Source organism: Taurulus bubalis (genome assembly GCF_910589615.1).
Source record: "Taurulus bubalis genome assembly, chromosome: 15".
NCBI classification, from domain to species: domain Eukaryota; kingdom Metazoa; phylum Chordata; class Actinopteri; order Perciformes; family Cottidae; genus Taurulus; species Taurulus bubalis.
The window spans coordinates 16,216,003-16,236,263 of NC_136603.1; the positions used below are offsets into that span (position 1 = coordinate 16,216,003).

Genomic DNA, 20,261 nt, shown 5'->3' on the forward strand with positions numbered 1-20,261 from the left:
AGAGAAATGATAAACAGAAACTGGCAGGGATGTTCAAAGTACGGTGGAATGAAAAACAACAAAGGATAACAAAATACGCATGTTGAAACTGGTTGCTCTTTGTGTTGGCAGCATGTCACAGTGTATAAAATATACCATGCAGAGCATGCTGTGGCAGGCAAACTCACTGTCGTCAGCTTCATATATTATGCATTCAGTTCTATTTTTATCCTTATCTAAAGGAGGGTTTTGCTGAGCGTGTATGCTCTTTATCAGCACAACAGAACTTCACATTTACACTTATAACATTTCCATATTTGAACTAAAGTGTATCTCGTCCAAGAGGTTCTTTAATCAGATGAAAACAAATAAATGGCATTAACCACAAGGTGACATTAAAGGAATATTTTGGCTCTTTGGAAAATACCTTTTTCATTTTTTTGATGAGTTAGAAAGTTAAAGAAGAACATCAATACTTTTCTGCTATCCAAGTCTAGTAAATACAATACTATAGCCAGGTCTGAGGTGGGAATGATTTATGCTTTTTTGTATCACCCTAAACTGGTTGGCATCTTTGAATATGATTACCTGAACTTCTCTCTGTCTGTCTGTCTGTCTGTCTGTCTGTGTTGCCATTGCAGGCATTCTCCTGATGATGGCGCTATGCGAGCAGGTGCATGTGTATGAGTACATTCCCTCCATGAGACAGACAGACCTGTGCCACTACCATGAGCGCTATTATGACGCTGCCTGTACACTGGGTGCCTACCATCCCCTCCTGTATGAGAAGAGCCTGATCCAGCGGATCAACACGGGCCCCGAGAGCGACCTGAGGAGGAAGGGACGGGTCACTCTTCCGGGCCTCAGCACCGTCAACTGTGACATCTGAGATATGAAACCTGACCCTCTGAGCCTGCAAACAAACACGTTCACTTCGGCCTCTTTTGGCTGACTAAGGAAAAGGTGCAATAAAGCCACTGGAGACAAGGAGGCTGGAGCTTACATGTTTCAAATTAGACCCGTGAAGAACATAAGCCATAGCCCTCCAGGGAGGGATCAACATGAAGGCTTCTGAAATAACTTTACTAGACCAGAGACTGGCAGGAAGAGTCTCCAAGATGGAGCTGAATAAGACATTTCTCTCTGCTTTAGCTGAGCCAGGTTAGCTGTGGAGCTGACTAGGGTAGCAACAGATAAGTGTTTTTAGATAGACAAGTGAATTTTCAATAACTGGGTGTTTTAGTGGCGTAAACAATGTTTTTCAATAGTATGGGTGGTTCTCCACTCAAAGGAAATGCCACTGTTCATAACGGTGGATGTTTGTGATTTTCTTTTTCTTTTTTACTGGTCCAAAGGGTTGTGAATAAGCAATGAAGTCCTCCACGCTGAATGTCATAAACGTAACATACACTGACTGATACACACACTTACAGAGAGCAGAAAATCCTCGAAGAACTCCCAATGTAAAATATAATGTCCACAGAGACGAAGTTGAGCTGTCACAGCACTCTTATAACTATACATTTCATCGCCCTACAGCAGGTGTTTCTGATCGACGTTCCTCTGATATCTTCTGGTGAAATCACAAGCTGTCACGGGGGTGATTCCTCACTTCTGATGTTGTTAAGCTTAATACTAAATTACTTTCCTGTGCTTGCCAGCTTGCCGGCTCACAACCACCAGTCTGTCGCTCCTTGTTGACACAACTAGGATGGTTTCTCATCTTGTGTTAAGAAGCCTGTCTCTCAGTTAAATAGCCCACAGGAAGAACGGCACTGGTTGTCATTTTTTGGGATTCATCCTACCTAAAGTAACTTTTTTTGTATTACTGACGGTGTAATTAAATCAAAGTAAATGGGGCCAACATGATCTTCAGAACAAAGCGGTGCGAGGAACAGCCGTAGCCCTGTGCCTGTTGGTCGACTGAACACTTTCCTTTGGTTGCCTTGTGACTGTTCAGGTACGTGCAGCACATACTGTGGAGGACTGCAGTAACATGGAGTTTAATTCCCCAGAGAGGTTTGGAGCAGGGGATTCTCAACTCAGCCTCAGTAATCCCCAGCCCCAGTTTTTGACGGTCGGTTTACTCTTTATTGAATGTAATTTTACCACTGCGTGTAATGGCCAATCTCTAGGGTTATTGTGTTGTCGTGTAACAGCCCGAAGCCCATTTCCTACAACTATTTATGTCTCATATTTCCTGTATTCTCTATTATTGGTTTCTACCCGTCAGCAGCTGAGAGTGGAGAGCAGATTTGTTTGATCTCCAGCTAGGATGATTTTTATGTTTACAGTCAGTGCCACATCTGCTGCAAACTCTGGAGGTGTTTGTTCAGCGTGGAGAGGGAGACTGGTTGTGTGTGCAGACAGTCAGAAAAATCTTGCCTTTTTAAAAGAGATTTCTTTTGCTAAGTGTGCTCTTCTATGAAATGTCCTCGTGCCATTGGTTGTGGTTCGATACAAGATGTGAAAACGTGTCTCGGAAATGTTGCCTTGAGTAGTCTGATGTATGTTGAATTAGATGGCTCTGTAGTAGCTTTCAATAGTAGTGTGTAGAGGATTCTGGGGCTTCAATAAGGGCTGGGTATCATACAAAACGTGTCTGTGCTACTACATATATATTTGGTTTCTTTTACAAAAAACCCTGAGGCAACACCTGATCAAAAGAAAAAATGTCAATGCTTGACAGTCCGGGTGGGCGATATAGATAAAAACCTTGATAGAAACATTGATATACTGGATATCATGATATAGTAAAGTTTATGGAAATTCTGTTGAGAAACTACACTCAGTTAGCCGTTTATTAGGCACACTTTCCCCAAGTCTAGTTAATAAACACAAACTCCTTACAAAGTGGACAAAATATTAGATGCATAACTACTTAATAGCAAACTACAGCCTCTAAAATGACTTAAATCAACCTCTTCCTTCATGATATTGGCTCGATTGCAGAGGGAACGCATTGTACAGCATTGCTTTTAGCTAAATTGGCCTAATCTGGAAACGGAGTGGATGTAGAGTTAAATAACCAGATGGGAATGACTAATTCAGTGAATTACATACATGACAAGTGTTTCATCACATTGATGCAAAATTCTGTAAATCTCATATTGCCACGAAGCAGTTATTCTCGTTCATTTTCAGCTGCCTCAATAGAAATTGCAAAGAAATAACTGACAGTTGAGAAACGATCTTGCGTTAAATACAGGGTCATATCGCCCAGCCCTATTCGACAGCTACGGACACATTTTGCTCAGAATGCAAACGTTGCTAAGTTTGATATCCAGCCCCAGTTTCTAGTGGATAATTTGTTAGGCTATTAGAAGAGTCTTGAAACAAGGAACCCGGTAAAGTCAGCAACTGTTACGACTGTAAAAGAGGTTTAAAAAAACGGACTGAGGAAACCATTTTTGGAAGTTTTTAATGAGGTTTATCATTAATTTTGAATCATGCAGGTTTTTCACCTCTGCTGTAGGTTTTATGTTTCTCTGTTGATATAAATTATCAAATGTTTTAATTGCTTGTGATTGTAATACACTGAAGGTGCAAAAACCCTGCACATATTGTACATGTATATTTCTAAATAATGATTACTTTCCAATGCACAGAGCATGCAAATCAGGATCAGGGCTAAGAGTCTTAAACTGTGCTGTACCGTGCTGCAAGTAGACACCATTGTCATTAATGTTGTGAGGCGATTATGCTATTAGTTCATTTTTTTCTGAAGTGGTGTTTTGAAGATTTTAGTGCATGCTTATGGACAGGGAAATCACATCCAGCTGCGGTGCAGCTATGAGTAGTTCCCTGGGAGCACTTGATTCAGTGCAATGCATTGTGCCAAATTCCATTTTTAATTATGTTTTAGCAAGGTGTGTTAAGGAGTGATAGCAGGACTTCTAAGGTGCTATTGCTTCACTCTGGGATAAGATGGAGTTTAATTGAATTTGTATTCCATTCAAGGCAATTTTATTGGCAGGATTAAATGCAGGACATTATGCTGAAACATGTGAGTGACGAGATGAGAAAACATATTTGCAGACGCTGTGTAATTCATTTTTCCTTGAGGCCTATGTTTCATGCCATGTTTTTACTCAATATTGTGGGAATTTCTGCCCCACACTGCCTCTAATTGATTGTTCGACATTTAAGTTTTTGTAAATTTCCCTCCTGCAGCTTTCTGCAATACACCTGAACAGAGGAAGCAAAAAAGAAGCATGCATGACTGAACATAATAAGAGTGAAGGTCCTGTTTCACTTGCAACAGCCTTAGTGTATTCATACTCTGATTTGACAGTGAATTCTCTTCTTACACTTGAATTGATATTTAAATAGACCATTTGTATGATTTCAGCTGTTGTAATTTGTCTTTTTTTTACTGTGTAAATAAAGCTGTTGTACATGTCAAGTTGGTGGCTCACCTGTTTGTTCATGAATATGTAGATGAGAGGGTTGATGACGGTGCTGCTCTTGGCCAGTAGTGAAGGCACCACACTGGCCACGGGACTAATGATGTTGGGAGGGCCGAACGTTGCCATCATGGCCACGACGCCGTAAGGCATCCAGCACAACACGTAGCAGGCCGCTGTAGTCAGAACCATAAACAGTATGTGGTACTCTCTCCGCCGGGCTGCAGTTTTTCGGACCTTACCCACCTGTGGATGACAGTTAGAGGGTCGATGAAGCTGAGATCTTCGGATAGTAAATACCGTGTGTTCCTAATACCTTTGTCAAAGCATGATTGCTAGATGATTTGTTAGTTTCCAACTTGCTTGGCAGCAGTTTATGCTTTCAAGCATGTTCTGACATCCTAAATTCCCTGATGACACAACTCCGATGGTAATTCCACAGACGACAGAGAAATTTGAAAGAAAGTGATTAAATTGTAAACTGTTTCAGGAAAGGGATCAATTCAAGGCTTGTTTATGAGGATGTACTTTTCCCAAACTAATTCAAACTGTCTGTGTTTTATATTCCAGTTTGGTTAAATTTGAAAGCATTGCCCATTTAAAAAAATGAATAAAATGTTATGTTTTGTATGCATCATGTTACCTTTTGAGTTCTCATTAAGTTCAGTATTTGCTGGCCAGAGGTTTTCTGTGAAAGATTTGAGAACTTAATGTGGGAATATGCGTCATGTGAGTGTAACAAAAATGTACGGACAAATGAGGGGCTTTGATATGTACATTAGAGTAAGGGTTACTTTAGTGGTGCAAATTCGATGACAAATTTGCGGTTAATCAAATTAACAAAATAAATTCATGCGCAATGAACCTTGAGCTTTTGAGGGCCCAGGAGGCCCTGTGTGCGGCAGAGATCAATAAATAAGATCTTTACACTGGCTTATTCATCAGTGAACAAATTCAACAAATCTACTTTTACTACTTATCTCTTGATGTATGATTTAAGAGAATTCATCAAGCTGTATCCTAATCCAATTTAACATCACTCTTTGGATCTCTTCGCACACAGATGGCTTTACTTTATTCTTTCTCCACCCTTCTGTTCTGTGGATGCATTCAAACATAAAAGGAGTTCAGCCTTCTACATGACACACTCAAAACACTCTAAACTGCCCACTGAAGGCAAATTATGCTCAGTTTTAATGACCGCTGGGAATTTAATTGGGTAGGAGTGCAGCTCTGCTCATGGATATGATTACTTCAAAAGCAAAAGATAGTTACTCACGCAGGAGAAGTCTAATTCACTTCATTTACGAGGGAAGATGAACCTCTTTTCCACTTTGCACATATATGCAGGTTTTTTAAACACGGGCAAACCTGTTAAACATAGTTGATAGACTTCTTTCCCATTGCAGTAGACGAGTAAGCCGTTCTGTTTTGGGTTTCTGGTTCAACGTCATGATTATGTCATGATTCATATATCTGTTAATCATTCCAACTCCTATCTAAATTCTGATTGTTGAAACAGTGGAAAGACCGACCAAGATGTTTGGTTTGTTTCGGTCGAGGTTGAATGAAGTGTGTTTTACCACGATCAGCGAGGTAAAATGAATGTCACATGTCCATCACTGTCGCTCAGAGATGGAGGCAATAAATAACCGTGACTACTGCTGTCTTTTCTGTCGAGGGATTGAACTCTAGTCTTCCCCTCTAAAGACAAAAGCCAGATGTTGGTGGATTTCTTTTGTTCAGTGGGAAAGGGTCTTCATTTAAAATGTCGCAAAGGAAACGAACATCGGTCTCCTGGATGAGAGTCCGTGTTTGTTTGCCCCTAAAGCTGCGGGTGAGAGCATTTCATTCAGCACGCCTAGAAGAACTGACCAAGCTGCGTTATGACACGTTAGTGGTGAGAACAGGTGGACATGTGGCACGTGAGTACATTTAAGACAGACTTGACATAATGGGAATCATTTTACAAAGATTTAAATCTCTTTACCAGAACAAAATCCCTATAATATTCCTAATATTTACACACGAATGTACAGCATGTAACGTCTACTATAAGGAATGCATCATAGCATTATAAATTGTGTTTGTGGATGTGCTGAATCACTTTAATCACATGGACCTGGTTAGGTTATGGGGACTTTCACATATTCTAGATGTTTTTTTTTAATCTTATATAAAGAAACTACTTTCCGTCTTGTTTGTTGTGTGATCAGGTTTGTTTAGTTTGAAGGGACAGCTGCTCCGATTGATATTTGTATCCTGAAAACCTTGACTAGGCCACTGGAGGTTTAAAACTGCAGCACTAATTACACACAATGTAATGCACTCTGTGAGTCAATGTGAGGGGGAATTATTAGTTATGATGTATCTCTACATAGGGAATAGTTAGTGTGCTAAATGACAGTGGAATCCATTTTTTAGGACTGCACCGGTGATTTAAAGAGTGACTGAACAAATGTATTGAAACAAAGTGAGTGGCCCAAACAGAAGTAATTAGAGGTGAAAGGCACTGTGTAAGCCGCTTATTGATATCAGAAGGTTGTTACAAACATGCAACATGTACAATACAAACTAATTAATTTTAGAAATAGCTAACTAGCATTCGGAGGAAGACTGATCATTGTAGGAACATCCCTGGGATTTATGTGGAGCTTGAATGCCAGGGGTCCTGAAACTGTTCCTCCTTCTTTGAAGGGTCGGTTGTTTACTGTCTTTGTGTACTGTACAATCATCTTCTAATAATCTGTTTTTGTAAAGCCCTTTTAAAACGGAGGTCTAAAGGGCCTTACAAACATATCGGATTAAAACAACTAAAGAAAGAACAAGAAGATTTGTGGGTGTCTTTAGGCTTTCACTGTCAATGCAGCTGATCTTTCTGAGGTAATGCTATGATAATGCTCTGCCCCGACCCCTTCTGCTCTTAGGAATAAACAAAGTAAATCCCTGGGAGTGCAAAAGATTTAACCTGCTTAAAGCGAGGAAAGACTCGCCCCAAATCTCACAGCACCAGTTGGCATGCCATGGATACTTAAAATGTGCATGACAGAGACAATGTATACCCTCTTACAGTCATTGGAGCACACATCGTTTAAGTCGAAACAAAATGAAAACCAACCTTTGAGATCACATCCCCGGTCTTATTGTACACCTATCTAAAAATACATGCACAAAATAAATAGAAGTACAATCATATTTTCTTCCAATAAAATCAAATAAGATGTGTAAGCTAGCACCAACCAATTTCAACCAGTAATATCATGACATCTACCAATCAATCCACAACTTCTAGCGACAAAGGAGCAGCTAAAGGCGCTCATTGTCCATTTCACTTGGACTTTAAGCTGAAAACCAGTTTGTTGTGTTTCAGGGCATAACTTATTTTGCATGCTCCCAGTATCATTTAATGTATTTGGAAGATATTTAGTGCGTTAGAAGCAGAATAGGGATTTATGGCCCCTACTTCCAAGGTGCATGGAGAAGGTAGTCTGAAAAGGTCAAAACTTTGGCTGTGACATTTATCAGGTTTGGTAAGCAGCTAAACTGAAAGGATGGAACAAACTCTACTGTATGCCTGGGGTCATTGCTTCTATTATGGGCTATATCACCACAGTGAACATCTCACAGGGAGATGTTCACTGTGGTGCAATAAACACAAAAACCATCCCAGGAGAGTGTGCACGCTGGCAGAGGACAGGCAGACTTTGCTTTTTTTCTGGATATATACTGGTCCTAAACGAGACCAGAAACCTCAAAATGCGTCTTCCTTGACCTGTACTTTGCACCCATCGAAAGACTCACAGTGCTCTGTTAAAGGGTGAAGCTTGTGTGAATTATATTGAAGCTTGTTTTATACTTCTACTTCAATGAACAGTGACGGGGTCTAGTCCCTCCACTACAATCCATTAGTCACTGCTTGGCCGACTTGTTATGCGACAGCTGACTGAGCATGCATTTTTTTGTATGTCTTTGGTTTGAAAGGTTCTTGTGAATATTGTTCACCTTAAAAATGGAACGCCATTGGAGACAGTTGCAAAATACATGAATTTGAAACCTGTGGTTCTTTGTGAAAAAGCAAACTATTTGTGCCACCTTTCAAGGTTTCAGAGTGTGCTACTCAAGAGGCAGATTTTGGTGGAAGACCAATTTAAGCAATTTGTCATTTTACTTTCAACAACAGACAGGAAAAAAGCATAAACATTCACACACACATTGTTATCCGTCTACCTGTTTGACTGCCCATAACAGCCTGCTATAGCAGTAGATCATCACCAGCATGGGTAGACCCAGGCAGAAGGTAAAGAGGCAGATGATGTAAGCGTGAGACTGGGCCGTCTGGACCGTCCAGGACACAGAGCAGCTGGTTCCTGCCCCCTCTATGCCATAGCTGCTCCAGCCCAGCAGAGGGGGCACCGTCCAGAACAAGGAGTACAGCCAGGAGCCCCCAATAGCCAGCAGGGGCTTGCGATAATCTGGCCCCTGCTTGTTGTATACAGTCAGAGTGCTGTAGCGGTCGTAGGAGAGGATCACCAGAGAGATCAGCGACACAATACCTAAGAAAAACAGAGAGGTGACGATATGAGAATGGGCATCTGTAAGTCATCGATACACTCTCTTAGATATTCTGCTACAGATGTTGTTGTTATCCTGTGGGGAACATGAATGTGATTCGGTAGATATTTCCTTGGATAAAAAAAGACTTTTACCTCCTGGTGGCACAATCGGAAAAGTCAGGAGATCACTGAAGTCATTAGGTTTCCTCCTTTGGTGAGCATAAATGTCTGCGGGGAGTTATGAGGTCCGAGTCTAGACTGAACTGACTACAGTGGAATTAATTTCATGAAAGCTTTCAAAAGTACCCCCAGATTCCTAAAGGCTTAACCCGAAGTGAAGAATGAAAACTGTCTGTCAGAATGTTCCTGGCTTTTATTCTTTTCTAAGTCACTCAGCTTCGGCTGGGGTTTCCCAACTATTTTCCTCTCGTACCAACTCACTTCAGTCCACATAGAGATCTGTGACACTGGATTTGAATCAATGTGTCGCCACTTTCCCACTGGACAAAAAAAACACACCAGGCATCTGGAAAAATGACACCCCTGGTGGACACGCACACTTTTATCCCCTTTACTGCCGCGATGTTACAACCTCCATTGATACGTTTTGCGACTCTGTCATCTCAGCCACAAATTCCATCCACCTCTGTCCGAGCAGAGCTCAAACATCGTTAAATAAGTAACAGATATAAAACAGAAGTGCCTAACCACCGTAACATTTTCACTGTTTACTAAACCTGTTTTCTGGTGCGTTTATGACATCAAAAGTGGCACATAAATGGGTACAAAGTGGCACATAAATGGGCACAAAGTGGCACATAAATGGGCACAAAGTGGCACATAAATGGGCACAAATAAAAAAACTGAAAGGAATACTTGTCTACTGGCAATAGAAAAATAGTGTAGACTTCCTATTTCCATAGGGTTTCCCATGTTTAAAATACCTGCATATATACGCACTAATTTTGGTGAAAATGGGTATTTGTGTGTCTGACCTAAAGTAAAACCTGAAGTCAGGATTTGGAAACTGGGTGACTAAACAAATCCATACCTCTCTTAGGCCCATGAGTGATATTGTACTCACAGTACTTCTGAACTTGCTTTGAGATCCTGAAAGAGTGGAAAGACAAGCAGCCACACATATTTTTGGGATATCATCTATTATCTTATGGTCTAAATCATCAAAGACAACCACAAAATGTTCTTTTAAGTCAGTAATAATAATAATACATGGCTGTGTGCACCAAATGGACATGTACCAGAACCATGGCGTATGAATCTGATGATAAAAAAGGAAATATCTTAGTTTTAAAGTGTCTGATTTGGTGTAACTCTGATTTGACCATCAATTATCATTCTCAGGAAGCTCAAAAGAGAACTAATGGAACTATGTAGTAAGGCTGAATACTGATACTGTACGGATTTGTATTCAATTCCACATGTGCCATTTTAAATGCAAGATCCAGTTATATAATAGTCTCTTGTATTTGGCTTACAGGTCAAACCTCTCCAGATCTTAAACAAACTGTGCATTAGTGAGGATTAAATCAATATTACAGAAATAGCCGTACCGGTTCTCTGGCAGTTCACTTTAGTTGCAGTGAAGAAGTCAAACCTCCAGACAGGATAGAGAACATTGCAAATCTGCTAAGTCTTGTTTGTAACGATGGTTATTGACAAAATATCCATTTCAATTCAATGAATCTTCAGTGTCCCTGTGAGTATTTTTTGTCACATGTTTAGTCTGTTTTTCTTCAGAATGGTGTCGTTTTTAGTGCATGAATGTGCTTGAAAATGTTCATATATACATATAATAATAATTTACAGTTGATGCGGATTGTGATAGCAATGTAGGCGAGTTTCACTCAAAATAGTCTATCTTCTTTATCTGTGGCTGACGCAGCTGCAGTCTCCTCAGCAACATGCCACTGGTTCCCACACATTGTGATGGAGCAGCAGTCACCAAAGGGCCCGAGTACCAGCATGCCCTATGACTCTGTGTTTTTTTTGGTCGTTATGAATCCATCAGAAAAGATAAAAGTAATTATTTAGAGGAGCTTCAGTACATTGTATTGAGGACTTATGCACCTAAAATGATCATGTCACAACCTGAACTTTTCAAATCCATCTGCTGCTGTTTTTTACTCTCTGGACCTCTTGGCCCTTTTTCATTTGTCATACATTTACCAACAATTGCCATTATAACCGGGCGCCCTTCCCTTTGTATTTGTCATAGAAAACCGTCTTGTTGTAATACCCCAATGGTTCAAAGTACTCCCTATCACCATCTGGCATCTGAGGAATGGGGAGTTAAGAGGGCATAAATTCCTGCATCCCATGAGAAGAAAAACACAGCACATTGAAACCAGCTGAAGCATGAAACATACAATCAATACAATATCTTGTGCAGCTTAAAATGAGTTGCCACATTTTTAAAAGAGAATGTACAATATCTAATATACGACATGCAGGTCACCAGACTATCACAGAATATCACTAACACAGCCAGCATGTGTTTAACATGTAGGGGAACAGAGAACAAGCAAATTCTACACATCAAAACATCTTAGGTTCAAAGTACCACCTAAGATGTACTTTGAACCTATAGGAAGCAGGTTCAAAGTACATCCAACCTCGTCGATGTGAGACACTGGAAATCAGACCTACATTTTATATTTTATCATGAAATGTTCCAGAATGAATCATTTGTGTGCAACCAGAGAGGGTATAATTATCCATCAACTTGTTGGGCAGAGAGAAGAAAAGGCCCCTGAGAGTTCAGTATGCCACCTCAAATATCTGTCTGTGTTAAGGTGAATCTAATTGAATACCCTTCTCCGCCACGGTTTTCTTTTTTTTGGGGATAAAATAGTCGACAGCAATCTATAACACAATAATAGGCTCCTTCTAGCGCAATGCAATATTTGGACAGTAAAATTCAACACATTGTTGGTACAATATATATTTGTACACCCGAACACACTTAAATTGAGCCACTTAGACACTGTGGCTGTGAGGTGGGGATTATGTTTCACAAGAAGGTCATTTTTCAGTCGCAGCCCATAAGCAAAACAATAAGCACAGTGTTGACATATAGCTGTGAATAATAGGGTCTTTGGTATTTTTGTCGTTTTGAGATTTGAACCTCTATTACTTGTCTATAGTGGTATTAGACAAGTAAGTGTATTACTAAGATTGGATCTGATTATTGTTTCATAACCTCTACTACAACTACAATGCCGAGCCATTTCAGAATTATTATTTTTTTATTAAAGGACAACTACGTGTTTGTGATATATTTTCAATGACTCGTGTCTTCTGTTCACACAAAGGACCCACAGGAAACTATTCAGAAACAGACTAATGCATTGCTGCCTCTCTTTTTATGGAATTTGTTGACCATGTAAAAAAAATATGAATAAAGCAAATACAAAACACCATAATATTTGACTGTTGTTTTGAATGCTTGGTTTTAAGAGTCAAAGTTGAAGTTTTTGTAAAACTGTGTACGTGTGATCAGCGGCGCGATCCAGCAACATTTTGATCCAGTTTGAATTGTGTCATGAATTACAAATATGATGTTTGTCAGTTAACATTTTACATAACAAGAAAACTGCATAATGTAAAGTTAGTAAAGTAAAAAAAGGTTGCGTAGGTAACATCTCTCTTTCTCTACTTCCGTAGCACCACAAATTCATTTATCTGGCCGTTATTTATAGGGATTTTGTCTGGATGTTGATTAATCATACTGCATAATTTATTGATTGGAGGTTTTCATCCAGACCTTGACCTTGTAATTGGAAAAGGATATATTGTGATACATTTCACAGTTTTAAGCACTTCTCTTGGCTTGAAATCTGAATTATTGTAGACTGATTGGGGTGAATATACCACTTTAAACTGAAAATACATTTTTGTTGTGGGTACTTTTCTAAACCTGTCGCTGCAGTTAGTTGCAACCCATCTGTCATTGTGTAAATATAGACTGATGAAGTATTACTTTACTCTCACCTATCATAGTTGACTTTCCGTAAATGGCTGGAAGACATAGGACTTTGTTATTTGCATAAACATGATTGACATGTATCTATCTCAGGTGTTCAATAGAGCCTTTGCTGCAGTAAAGGACTTTAATAAATCAATTGAATAAATACAGGTACGTGTCATTCTGCGTCATGCTGGGTTCTGGCATTCTGTGTTTCTTCAGGTAAAAAGATGTTTAGAATACTGTGGGCATGGTTCTATGTATTCACAGTACGATTATTTTTTTTATTGACACTTATTAAATCGACCGTACAGCACAGATCTAGTCTTCCAACCACTCAAAGCACTTTAATACTTGTCATCACCTATTCCTTCCTGAAGGTGCAACCTACCCTTCAGCAGTGTCTTTCCCAAGGAGACATCAACATCGACATTGGCCGGGGATCGAACTGCCGATCCTCTGATTCAAGGACGACCGTCACCACTGAGCCACAGTCGTCCACATTGATGATATTTCATGACGCGTGAGTTTGTGTGTTTCAGCAGTGACACGTAGCAGCAGCTCCTGCGTTATCTCATCTCAAGGGCAGACAACGGGGTCGGGATGGTGGCAGGCAGATTTATAGATGAAATTGATAATTCAAGGTATGCATTAATATGGGTGTTTGCAGTTTAACCAAAGCACTCTACCATCTTTACACGTGTTAAAGTGTAACCATGGACATGTGATGGTGTAATGGTGTAATGTGTGTAAATTGATGGGGTCGTGAGTACGCTGGAAGACAGTGAACACGTAAACACATTACAATTCCTCAAGAGTAGGAGTACCATTGTGAATCACGATGTGCGATTGCCTGTGAATGTTTTTGTTTCTTTGTATTTCGGCATTTTACATTTTTATATTTGCATTTATGTATTTGTATTTAAAAGATGAGAATGAAAAACACACAGTGAATTGTCAGTTTGCGTTTACGTGGTGCATAAATGTGCACAAAGTAAACATACTGTTATTTACATGCAGACGCACACAATATGGTATTTCTGAGAATTGTCATGGTGAAACTATTTTTTTGTAGTTTGTTCACAATGGAAGAAAAATGAGCCAAAGGAAATATAATGGTTTATAATGGGGAGAACGTGCAAACTTCAGACAGAAGGACCACCCGGGATCGGGAATCGAACCCCCTCTTGCTGTGAGGTGACAGTGCTAAATGGTTTATGGTTTATAATTGTTTTTCTCTGCACTCCTATCTGTTTGTCTCTGCTTAAGTGTTTATCTTATATAAAGGTTAAGAAATGGAGGCTCTTAATAATCTTATTGCCAGTTTGTCAATATTTCCTGAATTCAGTCAGCTTTGTTGTGATAGATAGGTTGGTAGCCTACTTTGTCTCTGAGGAAGGCAGCATTATATCAACACCCTGCAAAAACAATACCTGCCGGCGAAATGAAACAAGCATTGGATGTGTTGACTGGTCGTCATGTGTTGACGTCATGAGATTAGCAGTATCTTCCGCATTCAGCACCATGCTGAGCCCAGATGGAGACTAAGTCAAAAATACATCTGCTAATTTGAAAATCACAGTAGAGGGAAAAACTATTTTTTCACATTAATACATTTTACCGCCAGATAAGGACACAGGGAAATTGATAGAAGAAGAATTGCGTTAATGGTGCAGAACGTCTGGTAAATGGACTTGGACTTGTAGCGCTTTTATAGTTCTAAATCTCTTCTGACTCAAAGCGCTTTAACACTACATGTCATTCCCCCATTCACACCCATCCATACACTGATGGCAGGAGCTGCACATTAAAACTATCTAACCATTCATACCCACCATTAATACATTGACAGGACACATTGAAATGGAGTAGTGGTGCTATGAAGGACCACCCACGCTAACACTCAGCCACAATCGCGACTAATGCAAAGACAGCATGAGGCCAGCAAAAATCAAGCTTGAAAATGCATTGGCTTGGGTTATAAATGGCCGTTAGAGAATAAGGCTTTCCTTTACTATTCTATATATTTTATATTGTTAAGATTGCTCTTTTAACAAGGCTATTGCTGGAGAGATGCTGGTGTCTGACCCCATGCCATCGCGTGTCAAAAATAAACAATAAATAAATACGTAAAAATAGAAGCACACATGGACAGGGAAACAAATAATACAAATAAAACACAAACACAAGGGCGATATTTGTTTTGTCACTTGTCTTCGCTTGTATCTGCTTTAGTGTTTGTCATTGGAGATGGATGTTCTTTCTCATTGACACTTTGCCATGGCTTCTATATCTTCTGATTTCAGTTAGCGAGTTTATTTAAACAATAAAATATGAAATTCTACTAGTTCATGCACAAAGGGGTTGACTCACACAAAGTATAGGACTTTAGCCTACGAATGTTCAGCAGTAGAGCCAAACATTGCATGTGTTTTCTTTTGAAAAGAGGCCAGTAGGATATATCATATACAGTATGCTGCATACATATACTAAACTGACTGCAATCCCTTTTGCATTTGGCTGGAAAAGGTCAGACTACAGAGCTAGACCGATACATCAGCCAGAACGATACCATTACAGATGGAACAGGGTATACGTTGGCTGTTGAGTAACAATAAATTGCAGTACAGAAATGCCAAATTGGTTGAAGCTACTAGAGAAACAGTGTCAACCTTACAAAGTGTGTCCACCAGAGAGCACAGCCAAGTGGATTTTTCAAAAGTAAAATGTCCCACTAAAAAAATAGATAAATCTTTATTTGGCAGAGCTGCCAAAGAACTTATTGTTTTGTTTCAGTCCCTACCTGTGGCAGCACCCATTTCATTCTTCATTATGTTGAATAAATAAATCTCTAAATATATCTGGCAGAATAAGAGACCTAGGATAAGACTGTTGCTTCTGCCCAAAGATAAGGGAGGGCTGGGCCTACCAAATATTACACAATACTATTGGGCAGCGCAATTAACAGCCATAGTGGCATGGATTAAAAAAGACCAAAAGACCGGATGGACCCAGATAGAACAAAGCACAGCAAAAGGTATATCTTGCCACTCATAGTATATAATTAAATGTTTTAATTGAAGATAATTCATCTGTGCAACAACTGCCATAAAGGAATCAATAGCCAATTATGGAAAGACTGGAAATGAAAAATCTGATATTTACACCTCCTATATATCTCTTCATATGTCAAAGAACCTTTATGGAACCATTATGTTGGAGAAACTGTGGAAAAATAGTGGATCACACACATATCTTTTGGGATTGCCCAGTAATTCAAGGGTTCTGGAAAAATATCATGGCAAAAATTGATAAAATCATAGAAGTGGATGTTCCCTCAGATCCATTGCTATTTCTGCTATAGGCTCTATACTGGATTTAGGTGACACAGATCTGAGGTATATTCTGCGCATACTTATAATGATTGCCAGGAAAATAATAACTGGAAGGATCAAAACCACCAACCATAACTCAGTGGCAGCGTGATAAATACAATGGAAAAAAATCACTGCAAATCTACAAGTGACGATAGACACTTTCATATGAAGATGGACCTGTGTTACATTATAAGTGCTTGAACAATTGAATGTTGTAACAAAACTGTACTGATACCAGGGCTCACTGGTAACGAATCCTGCTTTGATACGAATACCAACCTTCTGTGTAAGTCACTTACTTTCATTATTTATATGTATTCGTTTAATTTTGTTTCCATTCCTTTATTTTATTCTGTTTTACTTTATTTAGATGTATATCTCACTTTATATTTATTATATGTATATTTAAATGTATGCATTTTATTTATTTATTTATTTCCTCCCCTCCCATATCACTAATACTCATTTTTGAGTACACGTGTAAACGTGTGTGCATGTGGGAAAATATATCTATTGGTATGCTGTGCACGTATGTATGTGTATGTAGGTGGTTATATGTATGTAGAGCATATGTGTATGTGTTTGTCTGTGTATATGTGCATGAATGTGTGTGTGCATACATGTTTGGATATACAGTACTCGCTACTCGCTAAACGATCGGTACTATTATCACTGTGTTGTTGTTGTTTTTGTCATATGCTTTGTTTTTGGAGGTCTGGGTCCTATTTTTCGTCCTGGCTTACTGAGTTAGCTGGCTAATTTTCAGGATAAGATGACGTAGGTCAGGCTTTTCGGTTCCTCGAAGCAAGTTTAAAAAAATCACCCTAGCAACACAGCCAAAAATGTAAACCTGCTCCCGCTAACTGAAATTCACTGGATAAGCTGGCCACTCTCACCGGACAAAAAAGGCAGCTCCCTTCCTCATTGATGAAGGAGCGATATTAGTTATATAAGTTTTATAGGGAGAGAGTTCTTCGAGATCGCCAAGATCCGTTCTCACGTCATCGTGACTTCCTGTATCTATAGATTCTGCCGACAATGAATCATTTATTTACGAGAGCTCCTCGAGCCGTACATTGAACACCACACGGCGCAGCCGAGCATCGACCGTCTCACAGACCGTCTCACAGACCGTCTCACAGACCGTCTCACAAACTTTATGCATTGCCTTGCGCTTTTTTGCGAGCGGTACATTTCTGTAAAGTGTTGGCGATGCAGAGAACATCGGGAAAGCCGTTGCATGGCGTGCTGTCCGTAACATTTATTTAGCGCTTAACTTATGGGTGTGTTGAAAGCACTCATAATTATATGACAGTGTTAGTAGTACACCATACATATCATTATTGTAGAAAATGATTAAGGTGAACTCATGATAAGAATACAGAGAATCACACACAATTTCTTTTCACTGCTTCAATTGATTGAATTTCTGATTATGAATAATACATACATACTGATCCGCCCATACACATATTCAAACTCCTAGTTATATGGTAATCTACACATACATGTCTATACATATATATAGTACATGATACATATCCGCAGATACAGTACATAAATCCTCATAAGTATACTATATATTAATTTGTATACTACTGCCAGCAGGCACATTTAAATAAATATAATCTGATTGATTTGGGTGATGAAGCACTTCAAATTATACATTTTCCCAACACTGACGCATTGAACTTGTCTGATATATTTGCGACGCTTATGTCTCGCAGCGGGGGCGGTGTTAAGCTGCGTTCACACCAACAACGTTGCAAAAACGTTTGCTGTGAATGCAACATTAGATTTTGCCATGAATATGGTATTGAATTGCTCATATGCATTCATGATCATCTCCTGCTTCTCAGCGGAGAAAAAAAAGAAGGTTCCTCTAAGTTTATTTGCCATTGTAATTGTACAGTTAGAACATTGTGGTGTCAGTGCTCGATTATTATCCCTTTTGAAGAGGAACGGGCACGCACATTAATCTCAGGGATCCATATCGACAGTATTTATTTATGTTGTGGATACCCAAACTAATACGACCTATAAAGGAATACTTCACCCCCAAATGATCATTGATTATCAATTAATCACTGTGTTTACCTTGAATGAAACTGTGTGTTATAGTCCAATTCTCTTTAATCCAGTCCTATTCTCACGACTTCCCAAACACATGCATCGTTATTAAAACCTTTGAAACACTTACACATGAAGTCATGCTTGTCTGATTCTACTTGTCCGTGCTCGTACTGTTTACACAGAAGTGTAAACAGTGCATATGTGGGAATAAGTGAGCATATTGGTGACTTATTGATAAATAAGTCATCCATTATACTGGACGACTGTACTTGTGTGAGAGTTTGTACACATTTGAATATAGCTTTGCTCTTGTTAGACGCCGCCCCCATTAACTTCCATTCATTACAATTTACTCTGTGTTTTGATTGTGGAGGCAATAAAAAACAAGAAAAACTAAGTTTCTTCACGAATTCAAGGTAATACGGGGGGAATAATGGATATATAAATGATCATGTTGGGGTGTGGTATTCATTTAATGTGTTAGTTGTAGTACTGCTCTGTCACCACAAGTACCCATTTGTTTATTTTGCGCACCTCCAATAAAACCACAAGTAGTCACAATATTTCTACAAATAAGCATTTACAATGTTAATTTGGGTGAATTAGCTCAGTAAACTAATTAAACAGATGGTGAAAATAGAAAATATGGAACTTGCGATATGACGAGGAATGGATGAAGGAGATTTGCCACAATATTTGCTGAATTATACCTGAAGTATCTCAGGTGTATCCATTGTGGGTAATGATGCAAAAAAAACAACAACAGACATTTTCTTAATTAAGTTTTTTTTTTTGTTTTTAAGTATAGGCCACTATATATTGTGATATCTTTATAATCTAAATTTTTGTACCAGTAAACTGATTAAAACAGATGTCATTTCAAAATTAGGAGTACAAAACAAAAGTTTGCTACTCTCTCAGATTAGTTTCTCGCACATACCACTTCATAAGCTTCACGGAGCATCAGGAACTTACCAAAGCAGGAGTTGATGAAGCCGTACCAGCTGCAGCCGCTGCGCCCCAGAAGCCACTTGCCTTGAATACTGGAGGCGAAACTGAGAGTGGTGCCGAACAAGCACACCAGCATGTCACTGACGCTGATGTTTAGCAACAGCATGTTCACCGGTGTTCGCAGCTTCTTGAATTTGCAAAACAAAAGCAGCACAATGAGGTTGTTAAAGAAGCCAAATATCATGATGAAGCCCAGCATCACCGACAGCACCATGAAGCCCGTCGGAGAGAGCTTCCCTCTACCCGCCGACACCCGGTCGTCGCTCAGGTTGAAGCTGTAATTCAGACCATCCTGACCAGAAAACATCCTGCTGTCCATTCATCGGAGCTTGTCTTCACTCTGGAGCAGTTGTGGTTGTTGAGGTTGGACATTTTACGGACGCGAGAAGTTTATGGATAGCAGCCTCCTTTCCATTCTGTTTTTCCTTTGGGACATTGAGACTTCTTCGCTTCACGTTTTCAAAACGCACATTCCTCCACTGCTGTTGGGAGCACGCAGCTGATCGCTCGTTCCTACCAACCTGTCACTGCCGCAAAGGATAAAAAGCACATTGCAACAAAAAAGCGCCACCTGTTACCTCAACGCATCACGCGTCCTCGTGTCCGGATTCAGCACCAGGTTCTTTTGACGCGTTAAAGAAATGTTGGCAAGGCTGTCATTAATTATCACATCTTCTGACACGACTCAACCTTCTCCAAACTGTTTTGTGTTTGGGGAAGTCTGTCATCTCCAAGTCACCACTTTTAGATGTAGTGTAATCTGCACTCAGTGAGGCTCAGGCAAGACGCGCAGTGTTGCGTAAAGTGCCCTCTGCTCCGCAACCAAGCCTCTTTTAAGGGCGACTCTTACGTCACGAAACATCCTTATGATAGAGGC

The 20,261-nt window shown here is 39.6% G+C and overlaps 2 protein-coding genes across 2 annotated transcripts in view; one reads left to right on the top strand and one right to left on the bottom strand.

Annotated features, from left to right (window-relative positions):
* Positions 1 to 868, top strand: part of st6gal2a (ST6 beta-galactosamide alpha-2,6-sialyltranferase 2a) — a gene marked incomplete at both ends in the record, with an annotated part of 19,635 nt that extends 18,767 nt beyond the window's left edge. The window contains one exon of the mRNA XM_079230643.1: positions 621 to 868. Within this exon, the coding sequence (XP_079086769.1) occupies positions 621 to 868 (248 nt within the window). The remainder of the gene's footprint in view (positions 1 to 620) is intronic.
* The window catches only part of tmtops2b (teleost multiple tissue opsin 2b), a gene marked incomplete at both ends in the record, with an annotated part of 20,849 nt that extends 1,146 nt beyond the window's left edge, over positions 1 to 19,703 (bottom strand). Inside the window, 3 exons of the mRNA XM_079230644.1 lie at positions 4,398 to 4,631; positions 8,613 to 8,938; positions 19,349 to 19,703. Coding sequence (XP_079086770.1) covers positions 4,398 to 4,631; positions 8,613 to 8,938; positions 19,349 to 19,703 — 915 coding nt within the window. The remainder of the gene's footprint in view (positions 1 to 4,397; positions 4,632 to 8,612; positions 8,939 to 19,348) is intronic.
* Positions 19,704 to 20,261: the final 558 nt, after the last annotated feature.